General features: G+C 52.7%; 1 protein-coding gene across 1 annotated transcript in view; it reads right to left on the reverse strand.

Annotated features, from left to right (window-relative positions):
• The window catches only part of ADCY3 (adenylate cyclase 3), a 100,423-nt gene extending 85,639 nt beyond the window's left edge, over positions 1 to 14,784 (reverse strand). The window contains exons 1-2 of the mRNA XM_006147237.3: positions 14,760 to 14,784; positions 13,433 to 14,305 (exon numbers count right to left, since the gene is read on the reverse strand). Coding sequence (XP_006147299.1) covers positions 13,433 to 14,107 — 675 coding nt within the window. The 5' untranslated portion in view covers positions 14,108 to 14,305; positions 14,760 to 14,784. The remainder of the gene's footprint in view (positions 1 to 13,432; positions 14,306 to 14,759) is intronic.

The raw sequence follows: 14,784 nt of genomic DNA on the forward strand, positions 1-14,784 counted from the left end.
AGCAGGAAGCCCGGGGAGACAAACACGCCCTCCAGCCCCAGCAGGGTTCTGGCTGAGTGTCACTGTCCAGGTCTTCCCTTAAGGCCTTTCCTGCCTTGGCCATCCCTTAAACAGCACATCCTGCTGGGAGGAGGAGTTTGGAACAGCCCAACCAGGGAGGCAAAGGCAGCTCTCAAAGCAACAGGGCACTCTGGAGACATCTCGGAACACAGAGCTGCTCTTCTCTCCCTAGGGTTGGCCCAAGGTTCTCTCAAGTTCTTCTTCATCAGAGCCAAAAACAACGACAGTGACCCCCAGGCAGCAGCCATTCCTAGGGCTGCTACATATCCCACAGAAAGAGGCACAGTCATCCCCACTCAACAGAGACGAAACTGGCCTTAGATTAAAGGACTGACCCAAGACCTCCCATCTAGTGAGAGGGGTCCCAGAGGTGACTCAAGCAAAAATGACTGGGAAGCCAGCCCTTCTACCCAGAGTCCCAAAGCAGAAAGCCAGCCAAAGCTCGCAGGGTCCCTTCGCTGGTTCATAACTGTAGAGGTCAGTGGGACTGAGAGAAGACACGGGGAAGGGACAGGACAAGCCATCTATAGGCAATGCCCCAAATCTGTCCCCTGGGAAGGGCAATAGAACATTGACAACTACACCCCAAACGAGGACTGCTGTTTTCCAGGGCATGCCGAGTATAGGAACAGAGCTGAGGGGGAGAATGGGCCACTTTCCTGGCAGCAGGGCCGAGGCTGTCTCCGCTGCCAGAGCAGTGCCACAGGAAATGAGCCCCTGGGAAAAAGGGGCAGCTCCGGCACCGCCAAGATGATGAACGGGTCTCAGCACCACGCCACGTCCACTGCTCAATGTCCCTTTAGGAAATCACTAATTTAGTTTCTTTTCCTTTTTATTTTATTTTTTTTTAAGTTTTTGCCATAGGGTGTAAACACTCACCAGAGAGAGACAAGAGAGAGGGAAAGTGAGAAATCAACCCCAGGGGGAATGGCCACACCACAATCTCTTCTCCTCTTGGGATTTTGGGCAGGCACACACATATGTCCAGTATGATTTTCAAGTCGCCGGGTCCAGGACTCAAACCGCAATGATGACCATGTGGGAACCCAGTGCCTTAACCGCCACACCACCTGCTGGTCGCCTGATTAGGTTTCTTAGGAACCGTTAGTAAGTTGGTACCAACGACACACATGGTAATACCCTTTCTCCCCAACCTCACCGTCCTCCCCGGGAAGGGGGTAAGAGCAACCTGCCGTGATTAGGTTGGTGACCACGCCTTGAGCTTTCTGGTCAGTCCTTTAAGATTTTGATCCATGGGGGCATGGAGAGAGGCCAGCAGGTAGCGTGGTGGTTAAAGGCGCTGGATTCCGACATGGCTAACCACGGTTCGAGTCCCAGACCTGGCAGCTTACTTTCTCGCTTTCCCTTTTCTCTCTCTCTGGTCAAATTTTAAAAATTAACAGTAACAAATGAAATAAAATAAATAAATACTTTTTAAAAGAGAATTTGATCCATGGGGATAAATTCCTCAGGGCCTAGTCCCCTTGGGTTGAAAAACTCAGCTCCCAAGGGCAGCCCACAAACCCAGCTCGAGCCCACCATGAAGGTGCTGCCACAGCCTGACACTACCAGATCAGACTCGCAGGCACGAACTCCATGGGAACCTTGTGGAAGTTCAAATCCAGCCCTAAGCTGACGAGGGGGTCTGCGTGGAGGTAAAGGGCGGGCTGGGACCACGGCTGCAACATGCCCTTTCCTTCTCGGCATTCAGGAAAGAACATGCTGTTGAGGGAAGACGGGGAAGGGACGGGACGGCTCCACGACTCCATACGAATTCCTCGGGAGCCACAGAGAGGAGTCTTGCTGGAAGAGGAACAGCTGAAAATGATTAGAGGAAGGGAAAGCCTCAGATATAAAATGTGCAGGAGGAGAAAGAGAAACAGGCCTGCTGACTTAATACACAAATGTCGACAGTAAGTAAGTAAAATGTAAATGATCAATACTTAAAGTTAGTAAATCAAGAGTGACCAAATGTCCCAGTACTGGGGCTGGCAGGTGGAATGGTGGTTGGGGCACTAGACTGCTAAGTGGCCAACCGCAGTTCAAGTCCCAGACCTGGTGGCTTGCTTTCTCATTTTCCCTCTCTCTCAAATTAAATAATAATAATAAATAAAATAAAATAACTATTTTTTAAATTAAAAAACAAAAATAAAAAAGAATAGTACCATACCCTGCACTATCACACAGCACTTCATGAATGAAAACATTCTTGCAGAGCACTGTGTGCTGCATTAATGCTATCGCTCTGCCGTGCTGGAGGCGAGGCCATATGGTGACCATGGATTGGATCCCAGGTCAGCCTGAAAAACACAGAGCACCCAAGACCCTGCGGAGTTGGAGTGCTGGGAAAAAGAGGACCGTCACGCGGTGGGACACTGTCGAGGGTTCTCTCTTGCACACATGCACATGTACTTTCTATAATAAAGAAAACAATGCAAATCAAAAACTAAATACTCTTAACAATAACCCCTTCACAATAGATTATAGTCAGTTGATTACACAGAAAGATGACGAAAGGGATCATGAGTAAAGTTGGTCTGATTCGTTTGTAGATTGAAGATCAGAGAAGGTTTGCCAAGATCGAATGGAACAGAGATAACTGGCATTTGCTTGATGCTTTGCTGACCATCAGGGCCTCCGTGTACACCCTCTTCCAAGCCTTCCTCAGTTTTCCTAGGCAAGCTCTCTCACACCAACAGGGGCTCTACCCCAGACTGTGAGCTCTGAGGGCAAGGGCTGAGTTTTCCTCGTTCTTTGTACACCCTGCTGTGTACCTCATGTTTGATAAGGGCTGGAGGGCATGAAGTTCCTTTTTGGATTGGGAAAACAACCGGGGGGTGGGATGGTGAGACCTCAACTCTGCCTTGGCCTTCGGTGTGAACTTACTCAAGTCATTTTCGCTTGAGGATGAGATTAAAACTATACCATCAGGATGTCAAAACTCACTTTTCTGGGCTCCTGAAATCTCACCTCCATGCCTGCTTTTTGCCTGGTCCACAAAGGAGCTTTATTAACAGGTGGCAAAGGGGTATTGATTGGTGCCCCTGAAGAAGTAGAAAAATCTTGCTTGAAAAAATAGTTCTCGAATTACTTGAATTAATATCAGAATGTTTCCTTTGGCCTATATCTAGCCAAAAATGTATTAAAGTCTCAGGGCCAGCAGGTGGCGTGGTGGTTAAGGACGCTGGACTCCCACATGGCCAACCACGATTTGAGTCCCAGACCCCTAGCAGCTCGCACTCTCTCTCTCTCTCTCTCTCTCTCTCTCTCTTGCTCTGTCCCTCTGTGGTCAAACATAAATCAAACTCTCAAATAACAGCTGCTGAGGAGGGAAATCCAGGTAAAGGGAAAACTAGAAAGTACACATTCAGAAAACATTTATAAAGTGACTGGCCCAACCCAGGCACTGCCCAGTAAGGTAGAATAATTCTACTGTTGGTGTTAATCCCTTTTTGAGGTACATAGTGACCTGCTAAGAAAGATACTTACCATATTCCTAAAGGACGCACACAAGGAAACCCCTGCCTCCCAGAGAAGTAATGCACACAGCACGGCCAGCGGCCACCCAGCTGAGATGTGGACAGACAGGGACAGGGTCAGGGCTGGGTGGTGGTCAAACTACAGGCTCCCAGAGCAAGGACTGCTTCTCCGTAACTCAGTGAGTGTCCTGGACGTGCAGACATGCAGCCTGCAGGACAAATTCCCCTCCTGCGTAACTCAGTGAGTGTCCTGGACGTGCAGACATGCAGCCTGCAGAACAAATTCTCCTCCTGTGTAACTCAGTGAGTGTCCTGGAGGTGAATATATGCAGCCTGCAGGACAAATTCCCCTCCTGCGTAACTCAGTGAGTGTCCTGGACGTGCAGACATGCAGCCTGCAGAACAAATTCTCCTCCTGCGTGCAAGATGAGACAAAGCCCTTGCAGACAGCCTACGAGCCATTGTCTCTATGTGTAATACAATTCTGAAACATCCCCAAACCCCTACAAATGAAGTCTTGGGTCCCAAAGAGGAGCAATACCTTAATGAAGTTAAACCCACCCTACTCTGGTCCATGGGCCTGACATTTGAAGTATTCTGTGATCACATAGTATCGTATACCCTGCTAGACTCATGGCTTTACTTGGTCCATTCTCCCCAGCATCCCTCATACGCCCTCTGGTTTGGTGGCCTCAGAAAGCAGCTGCCACCAATTTATTCCCTCCCTCCTCTGTACACACACGTCAGCCTCACATCAAGAAGTAGAAGCAATCTTCTCTTGGTATGAGTTAGCCTCTGACTGCTTGACCAGCAGCAACACGTCTAGCCTTTAACAACTCTGGTCTTCCACTTTCTGAGCCCACCATGCTGCAAGGAAGCACAGCTAGCCACAGGGGGAGGCCACGCGGAGGTGCTCCGAGGTTCCAGGCACCTCGCAGGTCAAGCATTCTTAGAAACCACCAGTATGGCCGTCAGCCGGCAGCTGAGTGGAAGAATCCAGGCAAGGGAGTGACCTCAGCCAGTGCCAGAAAAACTACCTGCTGCACAGTCATCCCTCAGAATTGTGAGAAAAAAATAAATCCTCATGCTCTTAAAGCCCTAAGCTTTGGGGTTATGTTGTGCAGCAATAAATAACCAAAACGCATAGTAAATAAATGGATATGCAGCTGACCCTTAAGAACACAGGTGTGAACTGCATGGGCCCACTTACAGGTTTTTTTATTTTTTAATAAATATATTAGAAACCATAGTACAGGGGCTAGCAGGTGGCATAGTGGTTAAGGTGCTGAACTCCAACATGGCTGACCACAGTTTGGGTCCCAGACCTGACAGTTCACTTTCTCACTTTCTCTCTCTCTCCTGGCAGTTCGCTTTCACACTTTCTCTCACTCACTCTCTCTCTCTCTTCTCTCTCTCTCCCTCCTCTCTCTCTCTCTCATGAGCACACATGCTCTATAGCAAATACAAACTAATAAATAGGGCAAGCAGGTGGTGTGGTGGTTGAGGTAATGAACTCCCACATAGCCAACCACAGTTTGACTCCCAGACCTGGCAGCTTACTTTCTCACTTTCCCTCTCTCTTTTTCTCTCATGTTTCTCTCTAGTCAAATAAAATAAATAAATAAATAAATAAAGCTAATAAATACTTCTTCAAAGAAAAGAAACTCTTAAAAAGAACTAATAATAAAATTAAATAAAATAATTATATAAGAAAGAAAAATACAATACAGCACTATAAATTTCCTCTTCCTTATGATTATCTTAGTTAACGTTTTCTTTTCTCCCTCTTACTCTACTGTGAGAATACGGTACACAGGCCCAGCTCCCGTGGCACAGTTGGTAGCATGCCGGATTGCAGAGCTGGAGGCCACATGCCTACCATAGTTTGAGCCCCTGGCCAGGTGAGCCTGAAAACACACCAGAGAAAAGGGGGATCACAGCATGAACAACTTCTGTGGAGGGCGCCTTCCTCTTCCTCTCTCTCTCTCTCTCGCACACACACACACACACGCACACACACACACACGCACACACACACACACACACACATGCATACATGCTCTATTATGAATTTGAAAAAAAAAGTTTCAGGGCCAGCAGGCAGTGCAGTGGTTAAAGCGCTGGACTCCCACATGGCCAGCCACAGTTTGAGTCCCGGACCTAGAGCCTTGCTTTCTCAGTTTCCCTCTCTTTCTCTATCTCTACCTCTTGCTGGTCAAATTTTTAAAAATAATAATGTTAATAATAAATTGAATTAGAATGATTCTTTATATACGAAGTATGCATTAATCAACCACTCATGTTATCAGTAAAGATTCCGGTTAATAGGAAGATATTAGGAAGATTTCAGGAAAAGTCAAAAGTTACACATGGATTTTTGACTGCGCGAATGTTTTGCTACCCATAACCCTCACATTATTCAAGAATTAATGTCTTTTTAGTAAGGTCATTAAGAAATAAGCCATCCTACACTAGTGAATTTCCTAGAAATCCAAAATATAATGCTTATTTGCCCAGACCTGTGTTCATCCATTTCTGAGAAAAGTGATTTTAGAATGCAATACTGGAACCAGCAGATGGCATAATGGTTATGTTGCTGAACTCCCACGTAGTTGACCGCAGTTCAAGTCCCGGACCCAGCGGCTTAAAACTCATTCCAGGTGCAGGTGCATGCATGCTCAAAATCCCAAGAGAAGGGATTGCAGCATGGTCATCTCCCCTGGGGTGTGATCTCTCATTTTCTGTCTCTGGTGAGCGCACACGCCCTATAACAAAAATCTTTCTAAAATAAAGAATGCAATACTACACTGTTTATTTAAATGTTGCTTAATATTTCACGAGTTGGCCATTGTTACTGTATGGTCCTGTAGAGCAATGCCGCCTCCCGCAGCCATGGGAGGTGTACGGTCTGTTGCAGTGGTCCTTACTCAGCACGTGCTCCCCCGGAAACACCTCCTCATCTACAAGGTGTTCCTTCTAAATGCCTGTGGCTTGAGAAACCAAAGTTCCTTGGTGGAACTGCAGCTCAACGGAGTCTGAGGGAAGATCTAAGGAATCTTTTATAATTGCAGAAGAGAAAGAACTTGGGAACCCCACTGGCCCAAGTTCCAATCTTGCTCCACCACTCACTAGTTATGTGACCCTAGACAAGCCATTGCAGTCGCTACACATTTCAGTTTCCCCACCTGAAAAAGCTGCTTTTTGCTGGAAGACACTTACCTAAATGTAGCCAGAGCTCAGTGCACAGAGCTACCTAGTCCACCGTCCATGCTGCTGGGCCTGGCCTGCACAAGCTGTCTGTCTAAGGCTGAGTGCTGGTGAGGGCATGTACCTGTGGAAGCTCACCAAGAATGTGTAACTGGGTGAGGGGAGGGGGCAGAGGGTGTCTGAGTGCTTATTCAGGATTGGACCATCCTGGTGGAATTTGCTGTGTGTTTATGAAGAAACTACAGAACAAGGATAACTTTGGAGACTTAGCAATTCCTCTGCATGGAGAATTTACTGAGACTGTTGAATAGACAATGGACAGAAGAGAGCAATGTGCACACGTGAACATGTGTACAGGTACAGGGCTACCTAGTCTCCAACCGCTGGCCTAGCCCTCTTCTCCAGAAAAACCCCAGCTGCCTATACAGAGCTGATTTAAAATAATAAACCAGGAACCAGCAGGTGGCATAGTGGTTAAGGTGCTGGACTTCCACATGGGCGACCACAATTGGAATCTTGGACCTGGTGGTTTGAAAATCAGGCTGGGAGCATGTCCATGCATGCCCAAGATCCCAGGAAGGAGAATGGAAGAGATGGGATTGTGGCATGGCCATCTCTCCTGGACGGGGGGCGGGGGGTGGTGGTGAGATTTCTCACTTTCCTTCTCGTTGCCTCTGTCTCTCTCTGGTGAGTGCACGTGCCCTACAGCAAAAACCTAAAAAATAATGATAATAAACATGACTCCAATGTTCACAGCAAAATGTCAGTGAAGTAATGTGGGTGAGAGGTGAGGCCTCAGTTGCATAGCACGGTGATGACAAACTGGAATAGCTCTGTTTACATACAGATAAGGGTCAGAAAAGGCCACGGAGATGTGCAACTGCAGAAGGGGTGGTGGGGGCACTTCTCTGCCAGGCTGTTTACACGTACACCACGTGTGATGGGAGTCGATGGCCTCTGCGGTCCCCTTCATGTAGACCCTCATTCCTCTAATCCCTCACTGAGATCCAACAGCACCCCGGCCCCTTGGCTCAGCATATTCTTTTTATTCCCCCAAGAATTATTTTATTTATTTATTTATTTATGATTTGCCATAGGGCACATGCATTCACCAGAGAGAGACAGAGAGAGGGTGGGAAAGTGAGAAAGCAAGGTCCGGACTTGAACTGTGGTCGGTCATGTGGGAGTCCAGCGCCTGAACTACCACGCCATCTGCTGACCTCCCAACTGCACGTTCTTCCTGGAGGGATGTATGATGGGGTCGTCCACCTTGAGGCAGAGGTGGAGCCCAGGGTCAAAGGGTCAAAGACTGGGTCGAGTCTCACTCCTCCCGACCTGATTCCTGCACACCTGTGCTCCCTTGACCATGCTCCGGCTGCCATGAGCCCCCAGGCCTGCTGCCTTCCTGCCCACCCCTCTCCAGCATTGTGCCAACTCACTCCAGTGCAACTCTCATGTACTGTTGGCCGTGTTCCCACAGGGAATATTCTGTCATGGGCTTCTCCCATCCTTCCATCCAGTCCCAGAAGGGGGTGCTTCTGGTTATGCTCTCGGGGCTCCCATCTCTTGGCACTGTTCTTTGATAACACATACATAACGAAGACATCGGAGGGGGAGGTAATCAGAGAAGCAGGGCGGCCACCTCCATGCTCCTTCCGGAGGGAAGGGCTTTCAGGACACGATAAGAAGCTTCTAGGAAATCCCCCCCTCCCAGCTCTTCACTTGTCAGACTCCCACCCAGATATCGAGCCCTCTCCCTCCTTTAACCTCGCTGCGAAATGGAGCCAGTAACACCCAGGATTAGCCAGGACGACGTGGGTATGCGTAGCTCCAGCCTCAGACAGGGGTGTCTCTGGAAGGCTCAGCTCCCTCTCACACCCTCCCTCCCTCTGCAGCTCCTTCCAGCCCTGGGAGCCAAAGGTGGATGGCTGATGGCCATTGGTGAGTGACTGAATGACACACTGTGTCACTCGCAGGTGTGAACAGAGGGAAATCTGCTTCACACCCGTCTTTGAGAACAGAGGTCTTAGGTTAGGCAACCCACCAGAGAACTCTGCTTCCTTACAGCCTTTCTGCTATGGGATCAGGCTCCAAGATGCTGGGTCGCATTTTTGCATAGAAAAATACGTAATGACTTTTCTGACAACACAGTATTTGTCAGGAGCTCCTAGCCCCTAATCTGCCACAGGCCCATTCCTTTAATGACAGTCAGAGGCTAACGGGTGTCCATAGGTGCCTGTGACGGTCTCCGACACAGCCAAAGGCCAAAGGAATACGCCCAGCCATTATGGCTGTTCCCCCTCCTTCATCACCATCCGTCAGCAGCCAGTCCTCCTGCCTTTAACCGCTCCTGCTTCCTTACCTCAGTCCAGGAGCAGCTTGGTGCCAGGACCAGGCAAGATGAAGAACGTAGGAAAACCCTGCACCCCAGCCCCTTGGCTCAAGCTCTGCCCACCTGGGCCTCCCATGGATGGCCTGACCCCTGTATCCCAGACCTGCATGCTGCAAGGCTGGCTGGGACCCTGCCTGGTAATATTCACTCAGCAGCTAGTCGGCAAAGCCCATCCGCACCTCAGCCCCACCTGCTCTTTGTGGTGGAACCCCACCTGCGGGGCCCCTGAGAAGGGCCCGTGCCAGGCTGCCTGGTTTGCCTCTGACACCTCAGGCAGCCACAGGACCCATGTGTACCTCTGTCCTTCCCACAGAGCCAAGAACAGATTTGGGAGGATGAGGGCTGCAGGGGATGACCGTGGGCAGTGGAAGTGCTTCTCCAGCACTGCTAGTGACAACAAAACCACAGCTCACACCCCCGGAAATCCAGGTGTCTGCCGCTGCCTGTGAAACTGAGTTCATCCCCCTCCAACCCACAGGAAAGTCCCTGGCAGGGACAATGGAGACAGAAGGAGAGAAGGAAACAGGGAAGCCTGTGGGCAGGAGAAAGAAAAGGGAAGCAGTGGCAGGCGTCTGGTCTGGAGTGGACTAACGGGAGAGGGCCTGGCCCCTGGATCTCATGTCCCTGTCCTCCAGCCCGAGGCTTTCCTACCCTTGATGGGCCTCATCCCAGGAGGCAGCCAGCCTGGAGGAGCAGCAGGGAGGTGAATGACGCTTCACTCCATGGCCCGGGGGACAGAGTTGTCCCAGGCGTCTCTCCCCACAGCAACAGGCCACCTGGGCCTGGTCTCCACAGTACGCAGGGCCTGGATGCAGGGGCACAGGGTGATAAGGACGACTTTGGTGAGTGTGGGCCTGGGAATGCAGGCACCTTTTAAAAAGTCACAGTAGTCCCACAAAAATGACTCAGAAAGTTCTGGAACACAGCCCACTGTATGCCGAGGCCTCCTACTTTCTACCTCAGGCCCCCATCTGGACCTTGAGAGGCCCCCCCTTCCAGCTTCTGTTCCCAAAGCCACATTCCAGGCAAAACTCGGTCATGGTCCCCTGGGATGTTAGTATTTAATTCCTGATTTACTTAGGTTTCTATCTTTATTTTCTGTTTCCTAAATTGGGGGTGGGGGGTTCCTTAGCAGTGCCCAAAGGAGACCAACAATCCTGGGTCCAAAAGTGACCTCATGACCTCATCTCCAGACAGAGACATGGCGAGGCACCCAGACGCTGGCCCGGCCCCGTGGTCAGCGCCCTGCAGCCATTTCCCCCTGGAAGCACCAGAAGCCTCAAAAGGTTTTAGGGAACCAGCAGTTAGCGTAATGGCTATGTCGCTGGACTCCCACGTAGTTGACCATGGTTCGCGTACTGGACCCAGTGGCTTAAAGCTCACGCCGGGTGCATGTGTGTGCATGTCCAAGATCCCGAGAGGAGAATGGAGGAGAAGGGATTGCAATGTGACCATCCCCCTGGGGGGTGATTTCTCGTTTTCTGTCTCTATGTCTCTCTCTGTCTGTCTGGTGAATGCACATGCCCTATAGCAAAAATCTCTCCAAAAAAAAAAGTTTTTGCTTCCTTGGGGAGACAAGGCCCAAAGGGGCAACCCCAAACCTCTCAGAGCTGCAGTTTAAGAAGAACCTGAGGCTGACTAACAGACCTCAGCAGAAATGCCTGGGGCTTCTAGTTAGTCCAAGAACACAGACCCAGAGCACCTACAAGTTATACCTTCTACTGAGATGTGGGGTGGGGGTCGCAGGCAGCCACACTGTGCCCAGGAGGAGGGTGGGAGGCAAAGACCTCGCTCTCAGGCAGCTTTCTGTCTTACCAAACACCCCATGGAACACACATGGGTGTCCTTCCCGGCGTGGGTGAGAGCCCCACGGTAGAACACGGCACTGCGAGATGACCTGCCGGCACACACGGGCCCTTGATCCAGGGTGAGCTGGGGTGGATCCCAGCAGCAGATCCTGTTGGGGTATTCTCTTTGTCTTGCTCTGTGTCACTCTTGAAAAAAATAAACTAAAAAAATTGTTCCTCCCACCAGGCAGGAGTCCTGGGCTAGAGTCAGCACACCTGGGCTCGGGTATTTTTGCCACCACGAAGCTGTGTGACAATGAGCTAGTTACTGTTTGCTCTTCTGTGAAACAGGGGGAGTCCTGCCTGTGCTAACACCCTCTAACAAGTCAGAAGGCTGAAGCAAGGACTGAGTTGTTCCAGCCATTCACCCCAAGACTACACCCAGGGACCCAGCTCAATGGCCCCCTCGCTGACCTCCAGGCTGCTGGAGACAGGGCAGCCAGTGTGCAGGTATGCCGGCCTCTCAGCACCCAGCAGGCCACCTCTTCGGGGCCACCACCCCATCCTAGCACCAACCTGCACGGATCAGAAGCAGGCTCTCTCTGTGGCTCCGAGAAACTCAGGGGTGGAAGGGGGAAGCTTTATATTGACTTGGCACAAGCTGTCACGCTGGGCTCCATGCCCAGGTGCTGCATCGCTGCCTTATTCTCCGGTCGCTGGTTTTCTGGCTGTCCAGGGACAGGTACCACTCACTCTCCTCACGTCTGCTGCTGTGGAATCCTGGACTCTCTGACATCTGGCAGGGCCCTATCTCAGAACTCTATGGCCCTGGAAAGGCCCCTTTCCCTTCCATGAGGCGCCTCCTACCAACGAGCAGGTTAAGTGAGGTGAGAGCAGAGATCGCTGTGCTCCAAGAAGAAGACAGTGAGTTCTGCCCCTCGATGGACAGTACCGCGTATGGCAAACAGCTGCGGCCCGGGACCCTGGAGGGAGGAAAGAGCCCGGAGGGACTGCTCAGGAAAGGTTAGAATTTGATCCCAGGCCAAATCCTGCCATGATCCATGTGTCTCTCTGCACCCAAAGCTGCACTTGTTACTGACCCCCAAAAGGAATGACGGTCACCATGCTTCCCCAGACAGCTCTCAGCATGGCCCTCAGCAGAGGCACAAGCGGAAGGCCACCAACTCCAGGGGTCAGGACAGGGACAGCAGATGTCAGCTCAGAACAAGGCACTGAGAGAAAGCAAAGGGACCCATTGGCGTGCCCACATGAGACCACAGGGACCGGGCTTGGGCTGGGCTCCTGCAGACTCGAGAGGCACAGTGTTTTGTGACACAGGTCCCTAACTTAGCCCATGGGAAAACTGGAAGAATACTGGTCAGAACTAGGAAAAGTGAAAACCCAGAAAAACCCGCATTTTCCTCTAACCAAGTGGGACAACCCCACAGAGTTCTCACATCAACCACCAAAGGAAAGGTGTCATGGGCCCCTGGAGACTCGGCCCCCAAGCCCAGGGAGAACGGTGAAGGCTCTGGCTGAGATGGAGCAGTGTGACATAGTAGCCAGAGCCCTGGATGCGGACTCAAGATGGGGACACTCCAGGCGTCCGGCTGCCATACCAGCAGGGTGGCCATGGGCAAGTACTTTCTATCTCAAAGCACGGGAGTAAAACAAGGAGGAGAAGGAGGGCGGCGGACTCTGGAACGCACTGACTCTAAGCTCCATGGAGTTCCCATTGGGTTACCAGGTGACAAGCTCAGGACCGGTCACGGCCCCTGGCAGGGGACTTGGCACTTGGAGGGAGCACAATACCATTAGTTAAGCTGTGACCAGAATTCCACCCCTTCCAGCAGAACACGTCCTCCAGGACTGGCAGACCCTACACGTCAGCGGACGGCACGACTGTCCTGTTTGTAGCCCCACTCCCCACCTTCTGTGGGGCCACCACTTGCAGCACCCTGACAACCACATCTTCCCCCTCAGCACCCTTCGCATACCCCAAAGTCCTTCCCCCACATCCTATTACCCCGACAACACTGTTACACAGGCAGGGCCTGTGCCCCCACTTGACGAGGGAGCCAGGAGTCCACCCAAGGCAAGTCCATGCTCAAGCTAGGCAGAGACGGCGAGAGGTCGGAACCCAACAAGAGGTCCTCAGGCCAGGGCCACTGGCAGGGAAGGGCTGTGACAAAGCTGCCTTAAGACCAAGCCTCGGTGGGCCTTCCTGTCACCCATTCAGGAGGCAGGTGATGAAGTAGCCCTGAGGGCCCGTGTCCTGCCACCGTCCTTTCCCCAGGGCCAAGCACAGGCAGACGCAGGGCAGCGGCACAGAAGTGCAGGGGCAGGCTTGGGAGAGGTGGTCCTGCTCAGGCAGCTGAGGCCAGAGGTCCCAAGGCCACACGTCACTCAAGAGCACGGAAAGGATGCCCGTCCCCCCACACTGGTCCCCACTTGGAGAAGAGCTGATGGAAGGGAAAGCCCAGGGTGGGAAGGAAGGCGGGGCTCACCTCTCTTAGCAACTGCATCCCCTTCAGCTGGTCCTGCTGCTGCTGGGCCACCGTGACTCCCAAGACCAGCGTGTGGATCACACAGGAGACCACCGAGATGAGGACGATGGGGCTGAGGCTGAGGGGCAGCGTGATGAAGAAGGAGAAGACAAAGAAGGCCTGCCAGCCCACCGTGTCGCTGGCGGCATGCGCGCGGGCGAAGTTCAGGCCCAGGTAAGAGAAGATCTGCGCGGAGATGAGCAGCCACAGCAGGTAGGGCACCACCTTGCGGGTGACGCGGTCCGGGAGCAGGCCCTTCTTGCAGAGCACGAAGAGGAGGATGTCCAAGACCAGCCCGACGGCGGCCACGGCCAGGGGAGCCAGCATGTCGCTGGAGAAGACCACGGCGCACATGACCACCACGTAGCAGTCGAAGAGGGCGGCGAAGACCACCAGCACCAGCAAGGTCTCGTGGCGCTGCCTCTTGAAGTAGGTCTGGTAGAGGTTCTCCAAGGACTCGGGCACGAAGGTCAGCCGCATGAAGCGGGGCAGGCACAGGCAGGAGCCCGAGTTCCGCACGGAGATCTCATGGGTCCGGCCCACACCCCGGTCGGGGTCAGAGGGCAGGCTGACGGAGTACTCGGCGGAGTACTCGGCGGAGTACTCGGGCTCCGAGAAGCCCTGGTTCCTCGGCATCTTGGCTGGCGTCTGCTTCTACAACCCTGGAGATGTGGACCGGGCACAGAAGAAGGCTCGGGGATTCGCCGCCTACCAGGGCTCTCCGGGACCGCGGGGGGCCTGAGCACCGCTTCTCGGCTGGGGCTGCAGGGAGGCCACCTCGGGCAGCGACGCGGAGCGAGTGTCCAGGGCGCGGGGAGCACTGGTCATCTGGAACTGGAAGGGACATCGCTGAGTGGGCACCTCTTCCTTCCCCCTACCCTCTCGGAGGAACCTTTGCTGCAGAGCCCCAGCACCCGGCTTCCCGCCGCCCCGCGCTCAGGCCACGACCCCAGGGCACACACTTGTCCTGCCCGCCAGACACTCGGTTTCCTGTCTCTGGCTTGTCGAGGGGCCTAGACACCTCCGTCCCTCGCACCCCTCTCGTTGTCATCTCTTCTCCCCCCGTTCCCCGACTTCCTGGCCTAAATCCCCCCCCAGGCCCCATCCTTAGAAGCTGCAACCAAAACGTGCCAGAGCGAAACCAGAGTCGACCTGGGGATTCCTGAATTTTCCTTCTGTTTACTTCCTTTTTCCTCCGATCCCTGGGAGACTCCGGCCCCCATCCGGCCCCTTCCCAACCTCGGGGCGCAGATCGCCCTCCGGAAGCCCGGCCCGGCCCCGCGTTTACCTGTGCGGGCACTCGGAGCCGCGTC

This window comes from Tupaia chinensis, unplaced genomic scaffold (genome assembly GCF_000334495.1).
Source record: "Tupaia chinensis unplaced genomic scaffold, TupChi_1.0 Scaffold000207_1, whole genome shotgun sequence".
NCBI lineage: Eukaryota > Metazoa > Chordata > Mammalia > Scandentia > Tupaiidae > Tupaia > Tupaia belangeri.